We start from the raw sequence: 20,717 nt of genomic DNA, 5'->3' as shown, positions 1-20,717 counted from the left end.
TTCCATTTTGTACAATTTTATGCGGAAAAACAATTTTATGAGAAAAAATGTATTTTGAGATATTGGCTGTACATTTCATTTGATTTTAGTTAGCATTTACACATTGAAAGTCAAATTTCAATGAATAGACAACGCTTTTTAGGTATTTTAATAAATTTATTCATTAGTTTTGAGTACAATAAACATAAAAAATAACATAATTTTTCCATAAATCAATATTAACTTGCAATTTCTTAATGATGTGTTTCCATAAAATCGGTTTATTCAGAGTCAGTTTCACCAAGTTTATCAGGATCACTTTCATTAGTAATTGGACGAAACTGCAATACCATAGTTAATTTTCAGCCAATTAACAATATTCGAAATTTCAAACATGTAATGACAAATATTCCAAGGCTAGTCTGCATAAACCGACTGTTTAAAATTGACTTGACTTGACTGGTGTACTGAATAGCAGTATACAGCGTGTATTTGGATGGATTTTTTGACATTATTTCGATAGTGCTTTTTTTACACATAAGGCCTCAATTCGTCTTACTGTTTTCAGAGACCTAGCGAACAACGTGACAGCAGCCAGCCGGGTGGCTCCTCCAACCCCCGACCTGCATTTTAACCACTCACCCTCCCCAGGGGCCAACATGACTCCCCCACCCTCCGCAGTACTCACCACCGGCATGGCCCTGCACACCACCGGGCACGGAGTCGAACACGTCAAGGTTAAACGAACCGTAATTATAGATTTCTTATTTAAGTTTTATTTGCTCCTACTGTTTTTTTGATCAATGTTCCTTTCAACAGTTTTACCGTCAGGCTAATTTGTTCAGTTTTGAGAATAAACAGCTATTACCCGTTGAGTCAATTTGTTCGCTATTGGGAACTGCTCATATGGTCTCGTAGAAATCGTTGTCTCCCTTACTGCCATGGTAAGCAATATGATATGAATTGTGTTAGAAAGAGAAAACACCACGCTTTATATTTATTTCTAGAAGTTAACCACAGAAGAATTGAAATGTTCACCTCTATGAAACCAAACATTCCGACCGCAATTTGAGAAAAACTTATGAAACTTTGCTAATTTTTATTAACTATTTTAATATGAAATGACAAAAAGTGAGGTGATTTTAGTTCAGTGTTCAGGCAAAAAAACACCATATAGTGTGAGAAATATAATTTATTATCTTTGCATTAAAAAAATAATATTTTTAAAATTATGTTTTTTTCTAATGATAAAATTTGAAAGCATCACCTTTCAAAAACAGGTTTTAGTTTTCGGATACTTTCAGAAATAGTTCATTATAGCAATGCGAAAATACGCCCAATTTCTGACAGAATATGCCAGAGGCCTGAGGGGTTCATGAAAACTCATCTTTATAGAATTTGAGACTTGTTTCCATTTTACCAGAATGTGTTTTTTTTAAACAGAAAATAATGTGATAAAGCAATAAAAGGATTTTTGCAAAAAGTGATTTAATAAATTGTTTGCCCTTTCAGTGAACATATCTGATATGTTTGGAAAGGGTATTTTGGATATCATAGTTAATAGATCATAGGCTTTTCTCAACTCCATTTTCAAAATCTACCTGTTGCAATCACCCTTCGATATAAGTAAATTTGTGCGCTTGTTGAATTTTATCTTCTGCCACCTGTAATCCCAATGGAAAAAGCAATATTAAGTACATGTTTACTTCATTAAACAATATTTCAGGTTTCTGGCAACACCACCAGTCCTCCTCCAGACCTCAGCCAAGTCCTGGACCGAGTAAAGGTCCGACCAAACACCTGTCAAATCCTCAGAGCTCTAATCTGGCTCAGGACTCTGCGCATGATACGAGATCCGTACAAAATGTACATGCTCATCGTTCTACCCATAGGTGAGTTATAGATTTATTAAGTATATATATTGAGCCCACTGTTCCACAATCTGGTAAGGAATCGACATAAACCGAGTGCTGAGAGACCCTGGGCAGAGAAATAAAGATCACTACGGTTTGCAGTGCAGCCATTGTGGGATTTTTCTGAGCAGGGTCTTATGGCTTATGTCAATTCCTTACCATTCCTTACCCTTACCGACCCATGGGAAGACGAGCTTATAAAGAAAATAACGTAAGAGGAAGTACATAAAATTGTATAATAGATCTCTAACTAATAACAATTGAGAATATTTAAAATAATAACAAATCCCCTTCAAAGTACTCTCCATTGGAAGTAACACTCTTATCCAATCTTTTATTCCGTTGTTGGAAACATTTTTAATATTTGTCTTCTGTGATGCCTGACAGAGCCCCCCTGTCCGTCATGCCATCTTTAGTCAAAAATTGACATACAGAGAGCGCTGTGTGCCCAACTGCCACAAATCTGCCTTAAAACTTCCAAAAAGGCCTTTTTCCGTAGCAAACTGTTGCGCAATCTTTTCAAAACTTCCAGGTAGAAAGCCTGGTTAACTGGCCAAATCACTCCACACAGCTTCACAACTTCTTCGATGAGGGAACATCGACGAAACATTCCAGGATGATTTCGCAAATTTTTGTGACATTTTGGTCAGTTTCTCGATGACCAGAATGAGGTTGGTCATTGTTGTGTTCCCACAAACAGTTCTCCGACTCGTCGTCGAAGGAGATTTTAAATGATAGGTTCTTTGTGTTAAATCAGGGATTTATTAATACTTCGTGTATTACAATGGTGACTCGATAGTCGACCTAACTAGGAGCTGGCTAAATGAGATCTGAAAACACCAAGTTTGTCTGGGAGCATTCTAACTGGTCCTGGCGACTACTGGCATCTAGCTGCCATCTTGCAGACTTTCAAGCAAGCTCTTCGCACTGCCCTCTATAAGTGCATCTGTGAAGCTCTTACTTCCCAACAGTCATCAATTGAAATTTCCCTCTTTTGAAATGGGAAAACATTTAATTTTTCCCATATAGTCAGATAGGTAGGCCAATTTTAACATTTCAAGAGTTTCTGTGCCAATTTTCCCCGAGCAGGAATCAAAATATCATGGCCGCCCGATGTTCACAAAAATCAGCCATGGCAAAAATTACGAGCACACAACACAACTGTCACTGAAAAATTCACACCAACCGAAAGGACAACTTCTCCAGTGCGCAGCACTTAGCTTACTGACTGGGGAAAGGTAGCTATACTCACGTACACAGTCCTACCGGCAGAACCTGGTACTACAAAAACCACGCCCCCTGCAACATCAGTTCGGTTTCTTTTGGGTACTCTCTCGTACAAGTGCTATTATATCTTGTGTGAAAAATGTGTAGGGAGATGCAGTTTGGGTAGGAAAAATGAGAGGGAAAAGTGAGGTTAGAGAAAACAAACTTCTCTTATTATCAAATTTTAAACCGAATCCACAGATGTAAACATGTATTCAGTAGTATTATTTAAATTGAGCAGCTAGATGCAATAACAACTTTTGATGAAAGTTTTTTGAAATGCGTAATATTCACTTGTAACTTGAAACTAGTGTTCACACTAGTTTGTAGCTTTGTCTGTAAAACCTACAGAAGTAATATTTACCCAGCTGATAATGAAGGGTTTGGAAATACGAAAAATGCGATGGTGGTAAAAAGAGCTTGTGAACATTTAATTTGTTATTGCATCCAGCTCTTCAATTGAAAATTCAGCATACTTACTGCATATACACACATACTAATCATATTGTATTTCTCCCTCCAGTATTCGCTGTGATAGGCCTCTATATCAAATCGCACGAGGTGTCATTCATGAAGATGCATCCGCTAGTCCTAGACGGCAATACCTATACCAACAAAACTTCGATAGCCATCCACACGACCGAGGAGAGCTTCGACGTGTCTCCATTTGTGAACATCCTGTCCTCGTTGGGAGCTGGCCCCATAGACACCCAGTACAACGGCAGTTTCCCGGGACTATTGGGGATGTACCCTCACATGGCGGCATTTAACATTAACGTGCTGACGACGGAGGAGTTTATGGTCGTCGCTATGTACAATGATACGTTCACGCATAGTTTGCCAGTCATCGTTAATCTGTTGACTAATGCATTGTTCAAGTAAGTATTTTTATTTATTTTTTTACCGTACGAGAGTACCAACTACTCCTAATCGTCTGGAGCCAGTTCTACTATGGCATCCCTAATTGGGTTATGTTGTAGCTACTACCCAGCTTTCGACTCCCTTTTTTCAAAATGACGTTCCTTATGCGCCCCGAAGATGACCAATGTCAAATGATCAAGGATTTGTTGGCTGGGGTGGCGCATTCAATACTTCTCTCTTGCCATTAGAAATCATCAAAAAATATTAATAAAAATAATTTTAAATAAACCAAATGATTACACCACTATCAGATTATTTCAAGAATTTAAAGTCCCTTCCTTCAAATTAACAAAGATTGTTTCCTTAACACTTTTTTTGAACATCGATAGACCGAAATTTTCCTTGGCTCTATAACCATCCATTGTATAACATCAACAGAGCCCAACTACATATTTACAAATATATTGGAGTTAAATGGTTTAACCAATTACCCGTTAATATAAGATTAGAAACAATACAAAATTCTTAAGTTCAATAAAAAAAATCTTTCAATAGTATTTCTCAATATATTATATGTACTATTTAACATAGTATTTCTCAATAATAATATATTAAATATCAGCAGAAGTCGGGGACGCCCGAGGAAGACATGGCACGCTCGAGTGAATCAGATACTTGAGTCGGGTCATCTCAAGAGTCAGAATAATAGAAGAGTATGTATGAGACGATGTATGTGAATGAGACAAGGAGTGTGTGCCAAGACCGAGTTATTTAGCGGTCCTACCTCTCTGCCTACCCCTGCGGGAAACGGCGTGATGGTTAGTTAGTTTAGATATTCTTCTTCTTTTCTATTTCATATCTATTATTTCTTGTATTGTTTTTTGCTCTCTTGCTCTTTCTGAAAACTTAAAAAAAAAAATTACTGGTCCCTCACTCGAGTAACCCACCATAACTGATAACTGATTTTTAATATTTTAAGTTGAAAAAAAATATATATATAAATATGTTCTTTTACATTTATTACTCCGAATAATGTCAGGAATCACTGGTTGAGTCAAATACGTCCTTTAACAGCCTGTATAATCGCTTTGAAATGTCTTAAAATTTATTTTTATACAATTAGCACACAAGATTTCTGCCCAGCGCCAATGGGACTTTAGCATCCCCGATCGAGGAGAAGATGAAAGTTGGGAAATGCATTCCTGGCTAAATCTGGTTAATAAACACGGCTAAAACCATTTCAAGCAACTTTTTAATTTTAAATGGTAATCTCTCACCGGGGCAATAATGAGAGTGTCATCTTCAACAAGTTGATGGGGCTAAACCCAATTTTTCCATTCCAGGATGACGATGCAAGATGCAGGACTGCTGGAGAAGTTCCATCCCATTGAGGTGTCATCACACCCGCTACAGCAGACGGCCCAGCCTGAGGAGTTTGACGTGGGCATCATCTCCTGCGCCCTCTTCATGGGCATGATCTTCGTGCTGGTGCCCGTCAGTCTCGCCGTGGATATGGTGTACGACAGAGAGGTAACGAACGATTGTCAATCGCACCGTGAAACAATCATTCTGCTTCATCAATGACACTCGTCCATGAATACAGCAAAATAAATACTATTCGCAATTTGTATCACCGCATATATAGCACCATGCTGATTGATGTGGGGATTTTTATGAAAAATCAACTCGTAAATTAAACCCGCGTAAAATGGACACCAATCGTTGACATTTTGAAACATCACAATAGCATTACTTGTGTACTTTGGTTTTGCATATGTATTATTAAACCATAACTGACTTGTTCCCATCTATTTTTCCAGATCAAAGCAAAGAACCAGCTCCGAGTGAATGGTCTGTCTCTGAGCTTGTACTTCGCCACTTACTTTGCAGTGTTAGCCGTAGTCATGCTAATCATCACCATTGCTCTCATCATTCTGGTAAGCATCTCAATAATAAAAAGATTCTTTCTATTCTAGTCTAATCGAGAACCATGTGAAAATTTTCACTTTAGACAATGATTATTTCCATGCTAACGACTTCATACAGATATTTGCCATAAGAAAAGAAATATTACAGGGTTTTCCAATAAGAGGTGTTATTTTGAATAGCCCGCTATTTCGGTAGATGTTACTTTTGAAGCTGTCATTTTTTAACATTCGTCATTAATAAAAATGGAACGATACACGCTTCAACAACGCATTGAAATTATTAAAATTCACTTGAGTGAATCAAATGCAAATCATCTTGAGTGATGAGGCCCATTTCCACCTCGGTGGCTTCGTCAACAAGCAAAATTGTCGCATCTGGGGCTCGGAAAACCCAAGAGTTATTGTTGAAAAGCCTCTCTATCCTCAACGTGTGACTGTTTGGTGCGGTTTATGGTCCGGCGAAGTCATTGGATCTTACTTTTTCGAAAATAAGGCTATAGCAACAGTTACTGTGAATGGATTGCGCTATCGAGAGATGATTAATGATTTTTTATGACTGAAATTGGATGGTATTGATCTAGACAGCGTTCACTTTCAACAAGACGGCGCTACGTGCCACACAAGCAACGAAACCATTGATCTTTTACGATTGAATATCAAAATAACACCTCTTATTGGAAAACCCTGTATTTTGGCACAGTAGTAAACCGTCAAAAATGGTGACATCTTGAACATAACCTTAGATCACATGAAAGCATTTGTCTTTTGCCTTTGCCATTGCCATCAGCAAATCATCAAATCATCAAAAATACACACGAAATTCACAATACCGAACAGTAGTACATTCAAATACAGTGATAAATGCATATCTTATATAGTAAAAATCCCCCATCCCACCACTATCGGTAATGAGATTTGTCGTCCGTTGAACCTCACTATTGCGTAATAGCATTTAGTGCAAACTACATCGCCCTCTGTTAAACTCGACCAATTTGTCATAGCAACCGCCGGTCGTCACCCAGTAAATTATATAAACTAGCATGTTTGTGGACACTGGCTTCTCAAGTTCGATAAATTCGGGACAGCTCCTCGTAAATGTAGTAATAGTGCATGTCCACCGTTACTCGTTTATTGACCTGCTCATCTAACTTCTATCTATATAAATAAAAATGTTAATGTTCGTTTGTTCAAAATCTTAAATCTCCGAAAGTTCTTCATCGATTACTTTGAAATTTTGACACAACTTTGCATTCAAATACACATGTGTTTTTATATACCTATTAGCTGTACCCCTCCCAAAGATGAGCTTTATTTCAAATAAATCCATTTCAAATGGAAATGCAAAATGCAAAATGGGTATTTTCCATTTTGCATTTTAAATGCTTTTCTAAAAACCATTTTGCATTTTAAATGCTTTTCTCAATGCATTTTCCATTTTAAATGCTTTTTTGCGACATTCTTCCTACTATCTCCACTCATCTGTTTTTCATAAGCCTCAAATATCAGTCGTTCCTCAAACTCGCTATGAGAGAGAATTTATATTTGTCAAGTTGCTCCCTGGTAGGAGCCCTGGCAATTGAGTGACACCATTACAAAAAATACTGAACATGGGGCCATGACGCTGTAATATTAAATGTTAGATAGCAGTTTCTATGTTTTTACGTTGGCAACATTAGTCCCGCGCTAATTTTTTGTGGTTTCATAATCTGTAGTCATGGTGTTTTTGGATTTACCATCATGTAATATGTTTGTTCTACATTGATGTCCATTATTAAATGACAAAATTGTTTGAAAATTCTATAATTATTCTAATTGTTTGACCTGACAAACCATTTTGCATTTTCAATGCATTTTGAAAATAGGTATTTTGCATTTTGCATTTGAAATGGTTTTCTAAAAACCATTTTGCATTTTCAAATGGAAAAGTTTTGACCCATTTCCATTTTGCATTTCAAATGGTTTTGGGTACCCATTTTGAACATCTCTGACCCCTCCACACGTTGTAGTGGCTCATTCTGTCTGGGCAGATAGAGGAACAATAGCGCGAGCTGCTTTTACGTCGTTTTTCAAAACAAACATGTTTGTCCAACAGATGGTGCTGTTTTTTTTTAAAAAGCATGTTTTTACCTGTCACAGGTGACATTTATGTAACATTTTTATTTTTGTCTTTTAACTAACCCAGTGGAGGTAATTTCCGAAGCCAAATTAAATGTATTAGGTCGACATTGCAATTGCAGTGCTACGTGCGATTCTTCAACACTGCAAATGCAGGGGTTTGGCTCCTAGGGGTTAAGCTGAAATGTGGCCGAAGGCAAAGGGGTTAATGACTTTTTATAGGTACATAATAAGTAATAACATAACCTAAAAATGTTTTGCAGATAATCCTGAATGACATTCCTTCAATGCGCGAGCCCCCTGCTCTCATAACCCTGAGCGCTTTACTCATCCTGTACTGCCCGGCCTCCATTCTGTTCTCAACCACCATCTCTTACATATTCGACCGCATGGACTCGGCCCAGAGTATTCTGCCAAACATCGCCACGTGGGTCGGAATGATACCTTTCGTTTTGGTGGCTGCACTGGACATGTTCAGATTGGGTAAGAAAAATAATTTATATGTTCGTCCATCAGTTCAGAATTAAGCTAATTTGAAGATACATTAATAACTTGACAACATTTGAAAAACTCCTACTAAGTACCAAGATTATAAGTGGAAAATATTGCATGATGGACTTAGCTAAAAGTGGATTAAACCCACAACTGTAACGTGATTGGGTTGAAAATCCAACACATTTGTCAACTCAGCTACTGACCGTTCAAATTTAGATACTCACTTGTATCTAGATTGAATGTAGTTGGCAATATTTTTGCAGAAATAGTAGATATGTTCAACCGCAAGGAATATAGTTACAAGAATACTATAATAACATACCTCAATAACAATAATCATTAATGTTAGCATAAAAGGGGCGACAGATTAAGCTATAAGTTCAAACCATTTTATATAACTCCATATTGCTCGCCAAACAATCCCATACAGACCTGTCACACCTAAAAAGATGATGTGTTATAAGTGTGGGCGTAGCGAAAATATGTGCTGTGATCTGCTAGCCAGGCTATATTTGAAAAAAAATGCGGCCCCCTCTCGTACCTACAGCAGGAGAAGGGGTCAGAAGAATTTACGGAGCGCCGTAATTACGCGGCTGTCATCTGTCAAAGTGATAGATCCCATACATAGAAATGATATTCCGCGGCAGTCCCCCAATTGATCTGACCCCCTCTCCTGAGGAATATTATAGCGTAGTGTGTCAGACCAACATATGATACGTACATGCCACGCCCAATTTATGTGCGCATAATATAGCGCAATTTGTCCAAGGACTAATACTATTCATCTGAATGGGTTCTATATAATTTTAATAGCAAATGATTACTGTTCCGCTAAATGATTTTTACATCCCATGTTTGTAAAAGCCCGTATGGGCGTATAATATAAATAAATATTTTATGTGTTAATATATACCTGTTTGTTTATTTCTAGGTGGAAGCTTGTCCTTTGGATTGCATTGTTTGTTTTCCTTGGTGAACACCATGTACATTCCATACGCACTAGTTTACTATGTTGATAGGTAAGGTTTAAATAACATTTTATTAAGTCTCTAATTTTTCTGTTGAACATTGATTGAAACAATATTAATTACTCAAATCATACAGATTCGAAAAAAAATTACTGCACATGGCCATGACTTAACCTTTGGAATGCCGAGCTCCTGCGACCTAATACCTCCGTAGCGTGCCGAGGGTAAAAATCCCACAAACAACGTACTAATGTCAGATTACCATGTGGATACGCCGGCGCTCAACGGATACAATGGGTACTGGTACATAACAGTCAGGGGGCTTTTAGAATCATTTAATAGTGGCTTCATTCAAACAACAAAAATTAAAAAAAAAATTAATAACTAATATTGGATGAGTGTTTCAGGCTAATAATTATTGCTTGTAAAATAATTAAAAAATATTAGATCTAAGGTTCCTACTTCTAGACCACAGAAAGTACAATCTGACGAGTCAAGCACGTAAACGCCGAGATCATCAGCTAACCGAGTGAAGATAAGAATTTACTAAACAACTCTTACCAATGAACTATTGTAATCCCGCCTGTCGTCAATCTTCTAAAGACTATTATTTATCCGTCACCTAATAATCAAGCTTATAAAAATTAAAAACATCGTTATTTAAATAATTTTTTCAGAGTCCACCTCATGTGCCGACTGAGTGCAGCCTGCTCCCGCCTGACTCTGGCTGACTACGCCACCAGGGAGATCCTGGTGCTGGGGGCTGGAGCCCTCCTCCACATTCCCGTGTGGTGCCTCATCCTCAAGTGGATCGACGCCTTCAAGTCCGGCAGCAAGTTCTCCGATATCTTCACCATTTGCAGGAAGAAGGTATGATCCATTCAATATATCGATATATTTACAAAATACATATGTACAGTATGTAATCCAGAGTTAGAGGAATTAAATCCACGGAACACAGCGGTTGAAGAGTGTCTTCTTTTTGAGTTATTGCCCTGGTGATCCAGGCTCCATCACTCCTTGAAGGTCCTGTGCTGCATGTAAAGCCATGGACACCGAGGTTCCAGACGCCTTAGGTGATCTTTCTCTGCTTCTCCTGCCTTCCACTTTTCAGAGGTCATGACCTATTCCAGGTTCCAGTTCTTACTGCAAGCAACGTGAAGCAAAGTTTTGAGTTAATTTAAAATTACTATGACAGCATTTTAATGTTTTGCTTTTAAGGTAAAATAAAATTTGTACATTTTTAAAGTTTATGCACGGCGTTTGGAAACTCATAGTATAAACGGGAAACTGGTGAATCTACATCACATTTGGAGTCAATTTTGTAGTGAAAGTTTTTTTGATTTGTGGTTAATATCAGCTGCTTAATTTCTTTTAAAATGCGTCGAAGCGTAGACCTTGCTCCAAAAGTTCTTAACCCTTTAGTTTCTTATTATTGTAATTTGCAGAAAGTAAGCGTGCTGACGCAGGACGAGAGTGAGAACTCAGAGTTGGGCAGCAGCGGAGAGGCGGGCGAACATGAGGACGCAGACGTGAGGCGGGAGCGTCACCGTGTGGCCGGCCTACTCAAGAGCCCCCCTCCCAGCCCACCTGTGCTCATGGTTCATGTAAGTAGAGACACCTTCCATCCTTTACACTTCATTATTATTATTTTTTTAACACTAACCCCACGCTCCTGCGTGAGGCATCCTGACCCTGTGGAAAAAAAAAATCACTCAGGGCCTATGTCATCTTTGGGGACGCTGTGTGGAGGGTCTTTTAAAGGAAACGAAGGAAAAGGGTATGAGCAGTTGGTGGGCAAATGCATCCGCTGCCAAGAACTGGACAAACCTCACTCTGTGAACCCAGATTTCCCTGTTAAGTCACCTTAAGCAGCGAACCACTTGGGGTGACCTATGGCTACCTATGCTGGTTATGCAATGAATGATTCCCGGGGTGGTTGTACCCATTCTTGCCTCCTGTGTGTGTGTTAAGTCCCCGCATACCCAATTCCTACCGTTTTATAATAAGTTTCTCGTTAACTCTTTAAGTTTTTAAGTTCCAAAAAAAATATATGTTATTTTTGACGATAATATCTATACATTTGTTATGCAGAAACATTAATTTTATGAAATTCCCTTGATAGAAAAAAATCGCAGAGTAAGTTCCGAAAATTATTTAAAACACGTTTTGTTCTGTTATTTAATGTTATAGGCATGAAAAAATAAACACTTTATCTTTAAATGCAACTAAAGCATTTGTCGAGAGATTTTTATTTTCACCATTTTCGCTTAGTTATTATCGTTTTTTAATATTAGCACGCTACCTGTAACATTTGTATTTACATATCTCTCTTTCAAACCATCTTTGAACGCTTACTACGGGGCCTTAAGCGCAGCGAGTCTCTGAGGACGCTGTTGCTGGTATCTGTGTTTATGTGAATCATAGATTTTTGAACGTTGAGAATGTATAATATGTATTTCTACTCGCTCCATGCGTTGCGCCATAGTGTGTGTAATTTAATTGCAGTATTGCTGTTTACGGCTAGAAAAAATCAGTCCAAAGCTTTTGACTCTAGAAGAGACGACTCTAGAATGAGCAGAGTATGTGTGCAGGGACCATACCTGGCGTATACCTATAATTAAATAAATCAAAATTTCGATTATTTCCAGAATTTGCGCAAAGAGTACAAACGCAGCCTCTCCACTTGCTGCCGACTCACCTCCAGCTGCACGGGCTACGGCGTCAAGTCCGAGGAAGTGACGGAGGACTCGGTGCGGGGGCCCCCGACGGCCCCGACGCCCAGCAGCCTGGCCGGGGGCCCGGGCAGCCGCCAGGTAGCCGTGGCATCGCTGTCTCTGGCCATCGAGCCCGGGGAGGTCTTTGGCCTGCTGGGACACAACGGAGCAGGGAAAACGACCACTATGAAGATTATTACAGCGGAGGAAACACCCACCAATGGCACGGTATGTACAACTTAGATATTACACATTTTTGGTAATTAATTCAATGCCATACACAAAAAATTTATGTTTGACACAACAAAGTTGGGAGGCAGATTTGGGTACCGGCCTGAAAAAAGTTTGAAAAAAGAATTGTCATAATCAATTTTTTCTTTGGATAAATTGTATAATTCCTGATTTGAAATAGAAAAATGTTGCCTAAAATATGTTTTTTAATTACATAGGTAGGTATTTAAGTACCTACTTACAAATCTTATGATTTCAAAGGAAATTTCGATTGTGATTTAAAATAAGAGAAAATGACAAACATTCTTTTTTGGATGCGAAGTCTACTGTTCAACGAAGTACTATTTATAAGAAGGTTTTGAAAAATCATTCAGAGAAAGAAAGCCCAGTAACACTATATGTGACAAGAAAGCATTTTATCTTTTCAATTGTTTCAATGCGCTGCTCTGTCATTGGCTGAGAGTTTTTTCTAGACATCGATGTTTTAGCCATAAGTGGCCCTGTCTGTAGTACAGTGGTTCGGCTGGCTTCAATGAAACATCGTCTAGAGTGACCCACCCGCCAAACAATTGATACAAAATACCAATTTCAGGTTGTTTTGGGTGGCCATAACGTCAGTGCACAGAGCCAGGGCGCCTTTCAGATGCTGGGCTACTGCCCGCAGCACGACGCACTCTGGAAGAACATCACAGTGAGGGAACACCTGGAGTGCTATGCGGCCATCAGGGGCGTGCCCAGTCAAGACATCCCTACGTAAGTGTTCATTCATTCACTGTATACATTCTAAAAAATATATATTAAGTCCTATTAAACTGTCAGATAGCAGTTTGTTAACAGGTTCAAACTCTTACATTTTAAAATTTGCACATTACTTACTTTTTAAAATGTACACATTATACTTACATTTTAAAGTTTACACATTACTTGGATTTTAAAATTTACACATTACTTACATTTTAAAATTTACACATTACTTACATTTTAAAATTTAGGATCTGTGCATATTATATAACAATATCATTTTAAATCATGGGCATAAGAAGATATTAAAGTAAATAAAATAAATAAAAACATCAAGAAAAGTTGAATCAGAAAAAAAAACCCAAAAATTTCATAGAAAATCAAAGAAAGAGACAGAGAGAAAAGATAAGTTAAAAAAAAATCAAAATCTTATTTACTTATTTCTTCTGAAAATTAATTTACAACTTTTTTTATTGACCTGTGTATTTATTTAGATATTTGGGGATAACGAATCCATCGTTAGCAAAGGTTATTCTTGTATTATGAGCATGTTTCACAGTGACACATAACGACGACCACTACGATGAGACTCCTCTAGTCACTGATTTTCCTCATATTTCTATACAACTGTGTCTCATGCGAAATGGAAACTTATACAAAGTGGATGCCCTCGAAATGTGGTGCTGGAGAAAAATTCTCTGGGTTCCATGAACAGCTAGGCGCAAAATGTATCCTTTCTGGAAAAGCTAGGCAACCACAATAGGTTCAACTGTCTGCCTACAACTTATTTTAAGATACTTCGGACATGTTGCTCGCCAAACTGAGGACTCAACCTTGGAGAATCTCAGTCACTGGCAAAGTGTTTGGCAGTAGAAGCAGCGGAAAGTTACGAGTGACCAAGTATTACTGGCATCCGGTACGTCAGTGTTCGCAGCTCTCACGCGGCGCAAAACCGCGAAGAATATAGGAGCCTTATCCATCAGGGAAATTCGAATGGGGGTCACTGACTGGTCAACCGACTTAAGAAGAAAGTGTTTTATTCGAACTATGCACAAGGCACACACAAGTCGTCGTGAACACACTCCGAATATATAGTAGCCACACGTACAGGGCAGATATTCACATAGGAAAGGGTGCACGGGTTCGCTGATTTGATGCGCCACAGAGTGGTTGGGACGAGTCAGCGGTACCAGAAATCGGAAAACACTCTCGTCCAGGCCGTTGCCCAGTGGCAGGGTATGTCCCTACAACTTATATGGAGAATTTCTCTCAAGCCACTGTAATACAAGTGATAAATATGTTGACCATTTTATTTTATTTATCCTATATTCAGATATCTAAAGTAACCAACTAATCTGATGATGTTTGCTTTGCAGAATGGTGGACTTGTACTTGGGTGGACTGCAGATAGCGGAGCATGCCTCCAAGCATGCGGACGAGTGCTCCGGGGGCACTAGGCGCAAGCTGTCCTTCGCCATGGCCATGGTGGGGGCCCCGCGCCTTGTGCTGCTGGACGAGCCCTCCACGGGAATGGACCCCCGAAGCAAACGATTCCTGTGGGACACCATCCTGGCCAGCTTCCAAGTATGTAACTGCTGACGATCAACATCTTCACAGCGTACATCGCATGAGGGAATTTTCCTCATATTTCTATACAACTGTGTCTCACGCGAAGTGGAAACTTATACAAAACAGGATAGCCGCCCTCGAAATGCGATGCTGGAGAAAAATACTCTAGATTCCATGAACAGCTAGGCGCAAGCTCCTCCAAGCGTCAAACACCTGACTTTACTGTCCCACACACATTGCCTAACGCCGCCTAATAATTATGGATGATGCATAATTTATGACGTTTATAAAATGTGTATAAAATATTAACTATTTGACATTTTTGTTTCCCAGGGAAAGAAGGGGGCTATCCTTACAACACACTCCATGGAAGAAGCCGACGCCTTGTGCTCGAGAGTGGGCATCATGGTCAAAGGAGGACTTAGGTAAGTCCATCAGTATTGATTGTGTTTCCAACAAATTAACCCTACGGTTATTGTCAAATCTGGCATTTTTACCTAAATAATTGAATATGTATTTCATTTCACCGAAATTTAAATTTAGTTTTAAATTATACTAAGGACGGGTTGTTTCAGAAAATTTGAACAACTCATCAAATTTCAAAGTTAATTTTATAGTTCTGGGAAAGTAATAATTAATAATTAATTAATTAATAATAATTTATTTTTTTAAATTCCGACTTTTTGTCTGGATTAAATCTTCCCCACAAGAAAAACTAAACCCTTCCACACATTTTTCCACAAATTATCATCTAGTCAATCCACATTATGCAAGTGCATTATATAAGCATAATAAATACAAAACAATACAAGAACAACACGTCAACTCACCAGAGATCAAATGGGAAAATAATTCACCGACTCCAGATGTTCTCATATCAGAGGGTTCGGCTTGGTAAAACTCCTAACTGGACCTACAAATCCTACTGATCCCTCAATATAAATATTTAAAAGATCTTTCGTTATCCTACATGTATTTAAAATGACTGACTTTTGCATTTTTATGTATAAATTCTATGACAGATCTAATACGCCTAAATTTTGAATGAGAGATCTAGGTATAATGCCAGTAGCCGAAATAACAAATGATAATATTTTTATAGTCTGAGAATGCCAAATTCTTTTAATCTCATTCCCTAAGTCTGTGTATTTTCTTATTTTTTCAGAAACAGATTTTTCAATATTACAGGAATTTGGAATTTGTTGTTATTATTATTATTGATAGCCCTTTTTTTCTTAAATTATTCTTATGGCGTATAAGTGCCTTAAAAACTTCAGCTGTGGATGTTGCCACAATTTGTTCAAGATACCACATAGCATAGCAAATGTTCTAGCACAGCATAGCATGGCAAGAGGAATAGTGCTATTAAATCAAATTTTTAAAATGGTGGATATATTTAATTATTCTTTAAATAACCTTAAAACTGTTTTGTATCTTCCCAAATGTTAAGAATATTAAAAATAAGAAATCTTGGACTGCGAATGGAAAAAATTATCTGTCGTACAATAAATACCTGAATGATTGCTAACAATATCTTTTTACATCTACATTATAGATGTATAGGCTCTACACAACACCTCAAAAACCTGTACGGTGCCGGCTACACGCTCGAGATGAAGCTATCTGCACCTTCCCGCCAGCGCCAGTCCTCCGACGTGACGTCAACCCGCACCGGCGTAACCTCGCCCAAGTCCACCCCTGTCATCACGGTTGCGGGGGTTCGAAGGAGCAGTGCCAGCCCGTCTCTGGGGGAGCGCGACGAGCATGAATCCATGGCGGGATCCCTGGTGGAAGAGGACCAGAGCGGTGGGGTGCTGGAGTGCGCGGTGGATGCCAATATTCACACCCCACTGGTGGGCTTGCCGGAGAATGAAACGCAATTTGTTGATATTGAACGAGGAAATTCAGTTTCAATACATTCTGGGTAAACTTTTTTACTGTGTCTTTAGTTTTATAGATTATTTTTTTACAAACAACAGTATTTTTTATAACAAGTTTCTTACCAAACGTTTTCCTTTTACCAAAAAAATTTCGATTGGAAAAACATTCCAAAAGAAATCAAAACCAAAGAACATTCAAAACATTCCAAATCCAAACTAAATCAAAGAACATTTAAAACATTCCAAATCAAATCAAAATCAAAGAAAATTCAAAACATTCCAATCAAAATCAATAAACATTCACAATATTCTAAATCAAAGAATATTAAAAAATTCCAAATCAAAATTAGAAAACATTCCAAATCAAAATCATAGAACATTCAAAACATTCTAAATCAAAAATAGAGAACATTAAAAAACATTCCATATCAAATTCAGAAAAAATTCAAAAATATTCCAAATCAAAATCAGAAAACATTCAAAAATGTTTCAAATCAAAATCGGAGAACATTCAAAGGCAAACCAAATATTTTTTTTTATTTTTTTTTATTACAAGATAATACATGACAAAATGATAACAAAGTAATAATGTATTATTCCCAGTGAGTTTATAAAACTCATTTCTGGAAAGACAACATTAGATTAAGGACTAGACAAATAAATAAAATACATTAAAATCAATAAACGCAGATGTTATGGAGTTCCAGAGAAAAATTGTGTTAGTCATTAATGAAACTGCTAAGGAAATAGCTTTTAAGAGCTTTTGCCAATGTTTTTTTGTTCGTTGCCAGAAGTTTTAAATTACTAGGTAATGCGTTATATTGTTTATGTGCAATGTATTGTAAGGAGTTAATTCCAAATTTGGTCGTGTAAGTAGATGACGATAAATGTATTTGATTTTGTGATTGTGTTTTGTGCTGGTGTATGTCAGAATTAAATACTGGTTTAGTGTTGGTGTGTGAGGAGTGTTGAATTATTTGTAGAATGGCAGTTGTGATGTTATACTTTGGCAGGACTGTAAAAGGAAGTATTTGTGTCTGTGAGAATATATCTTTGACATGTGTATCCCATGGCAGATTAAATATATTACGTACGGCTCTATTTTGAATTACTTGTATTTCATTGTACTTGCAGAGTACCATCAGAAGCGGAAGAGAGCACAGTGCTGGACACGAGCGGCGGGGTGGCAGCAGCGCGGCAGTTTGTACGCGAACTGTTCCCGGACGCACGACTGGAGGAAAGCTTTGCTGACAGGCTGGTGTTCAGCGTACCGCAACACGGAGTCAGCTCGCTGGCCAGGTGTTTCGCTAAACTGGAAGCATGTGAGTATAATATTCTAATTTACCTTTTAGAATCGCTTCTGGAATTAAAGGCTTACATTTTAACAAAATGGTCACAAAACAAACAAGACTTTTTATAGGGATAATTTTGTTTTAACTCAGCTTGTTTGGGTTTTTAGTTGTATAATGATACATTTGACATCCACAAAGTATATTGATATTATAACAATTCTTATTTTGATCTCCGCGAGGTATATTATAACAATTCCTATTTTGACCTCCGCGAGGTATATTATAACAATTCCTATTTTGACCTCCGCGAGGTATATTATAACAATTCCTATTTTGACCTCCGCGAGGTATATTATAACAATTCCTATTTTGACCTCCGCGAGGTATATTATAACAATTCCTATTTTGACCTCCACAAGGTATATTATAAAAATTCCTATTTTAACTATGTGTAATGAGGATTGCAACAATAACATTTGGCTGTCATCAGTTGTTTTGTTTTGCTGTATCTAAAATTAAATTTTTACCATTCTTTTTTGTTTTCTGGCAAAAAAAAAAGTGTAGTGTGTTGTGCCTTGAGGTTTCTTCTCCCTTCTGTCTTCCAGGAGTCACTTTTCGCTGCTGATTTCCAGATATTTATAAACTTTTTTTACTTCTGTCATTTTCCATACTATTATTGTAGTTGTTTACTGTTGTGAATAATGGAGGAAGATTTCCCTCCTGGACCCCCTACAAAGCCCCCAGATCCCTCTCCGGACCCCCCAGACGGGGAAAATGTAGAAATTTCTGACAGTGATTCTGTCATTTTGACTTCTACCAAAAAAAGGAAATTTACTCCTTCTTCCCCAATAAAACTTGACTCGCCTTCAACTTCACTGTCCCCACCAGCACTTTCTCAACTTCCTCCAACAAACTTTTATTCTCCTCATTCCCGTGGCTCATTCATAGCATACGCCCAAAAAACTGAGCAAGGAAAAACCATCCACCCTCTTGAATTTGGCAAATTCCTATCAAATAGCAAGAATCTTTCAATCAAACCTGGAGGTGTAAAAGCCGAGGGTCGCTTCCGAATCTCCGTCGAATTCCTCTCAGGGCCAGCTGCCAACAGTTTCATCAAAAATATCTTCATTTCATCTAATTCAAAGTTTAAGGCATATATCCCTACTTTCAATGTCACTCGCATGGGCCTGGTCAGAGGTATCTCGACCGATCTGTCCATCGAAGAAATTCTGTCTTCACTTTCGACCCCCCAACACATTGGCAATCCCATAAAAGCCAGGAGGCTAAATTACAAGGACTCCTCTGAGGGTATAATTTCCTGGAAGCCCTCCCAATCTGTAGTTATCACCTTTGAAGGTCAATCTCTTCCCTCCCATATATATTTATTCTTCAACTCATTACCAGTTGAAATGTATACTTATCCCACCACTCAATGTTTCAATTGCTGCCGTTTTGGTCATACCAAAGCTGCATGCAGATCTCAACCCAGATGTTTTAAATGTGGAGAAAACCACGCACCTGACCAATGTCCTTCTTCCTCCTCACCCAAATGTTTTAACTGCTCAGGCTCACATACAGCTATCAACACTTCTTGCCCAGAACAATCTCGCCAAAAAAATATTAAAATTTCTATGGCCTCTCAGAACTTGTCTTTTCTGCAGGCTTCTAAACTATTCCCGCCTGTCAAAAAATCATTTGCTGAGGCTTTATCCAGCAACTCCTCATCCAACCCTCTTCCCTCTTCTACAACAACTTCTTCTCGTTCAACTTAATTCACATACAAAAACGCTATCTCTAAACCGGCTCCTGGATACGATCAGCAACAACACAACTCACTGCTCTTAAATCCCAATGGTTCATCTCTTTCAAATGCCACAAATGGGTGTGCAAATAATTATAATCCGTCCTCAATGAACTCTCTAAAACTTTCTGAAAAACTCTCCCAAGACAATTCTTCATTTATCCAAACTCTCATTATGCTTCTAATTGACCTTATTTCTTCTCAAACTAATCTACCGTCCAACGCTGCTACTATTATTTCCACATTAAAATCATTTATTCAAAATGACTCTTCAAGATTTCAAAATACTTCAGTGGAATAGCCGAAGTGCTATTTCTAACAAATCTGATCTCCTTAACCTATTAAATTCCAACTTTATTTCTTTGGCTGCTATCTCGGAGACTTGGTTTACTCCATCCACCCACTTTAATGTGGGAGGGTATTCCTGTCTCCGCGACGACCGCCCGGAAGGTTCGGGCGGCGGTGCTGCCCTTTTTATTAAGAAATCCATATCATTTTCCCCAATAAATAATATCAAACCCCCCAATGCTGACTTCCAAATGGTTGCAGCTAAAATAAAGGACACATCCTTTATTTCAGTCTATCTTCCCCCAACAGCCCACTTCAATAAACAAATTTGGTTGCAAATTGTAAGTCAACTAAGCCCTCCTTTCTTTATATTAGGCGATTTTAATGCCCATTCCCCCGTCTGGGGTTCTGCTTTCTCCGACCGAGATGGTCGAAGTGTGATGGATTTCCTAGATCAATCCAACCTTTTCCTTTTGAATGACGGATCTCCTACTAGGATCTCACGCCCCAGCACAAACCCCAGTGCAGTGGATCTATCGATATGTTCTACTAGTCTGGCTTCTCTCTCCTCGTGGGTGGTGTCCCCCGACCCTTGCTCCAGTGATCATTTTCCGATCACCATTACTTATCAAACTTCTTTTCAATCAGACAAGTCTCATATTTCGACAAAAAT

General features: G+C 38.2%; 1 protein-coding gene across 2 annotated transcripts in view; it reads left to right on the top strand.

Moving 5' to 3' along the window:
- LOC149412748 (cholesterol transporter ABCA5-like) overlaps positions 1-20,717 on the top strand; it is a 175,568-nt gene that overhangs the window by 148,999 nt on the left and 5,852 nt on the right. The window contains exons 18-32 of one of the 2 annotated variants that reach the window (XM_089645563.1): positions 548-716; positions 1,706-1,871; positions 3,682-4,036; positions 5,363-5,549; positions 5,840-5,956; positions 8,326-8,545; positions 9,489-9,576; positions 10,203-10,395; positions 10,974-11,132; positions 12,177-12,470; positions 13,066-13,226; positions 14,591-14,798; positions 15,117-15,208; positions 16,339-16,707; positions 17,798-17,985. In XM_089645563.1, coding sequence (XP_089501689.1) covers positions 548-716; positions 1,706-1,871; positions 3,682-4,036; positions 5,363-5,549; positions 5,840-5,956; positions 8,326-8,545; positions 9,489-9,576; positions 10,203-10,395; positions 10,974-11,132; positions 12,177-12,470; positions 13,066-13,226; positions 14,591-14,798; positions 15,117-15,208; positions 16,339-16,707; positions 17,798-17,985 — 2,966 coding nt within the window. Of the gene's footprint in view, positions 1-547; positions 729-1,705; positions 1,872-3,681; positions 4,037-5,362; positions 5,550-5,839; positions 5,957-8,325; positions 8,546-9,488; positions 9,577-10,202; positions 10,396-10,973; positions 11,133-12,176; positions 12,471-13,065; positions 13,227-14,590; positions 14,799-15,116; positions 15,209-16,338; positions 16,708-17,797; positions 17,986-20,717 lie in introns of both variants that reach the window. The other variant, XM_089645562.1, reaches the window with a different exon arrangement.

The sequence above is a fragment of the Hesperophylax consimilis genome, chromosome 22 (genome assembly GCF_061612785.1).
Source record: "Hesperophylax consimilis isolate HC1 chromosome 22, BYU_Hcon_1.0, whole genome shotgun sequence".
In the NCBI taxonomy this organism is placed as follows: Eukaryota; Metazoa; Arthropoda; class Insecta; order Trichoptera; family Limnephilidae; genus Hesperophylax; species Hesperophylax consimilis.
Note: the sequence above shows the minus strand (reverse complement) of the source record. Positions and strands in the feature narration are given on the sequence as shown.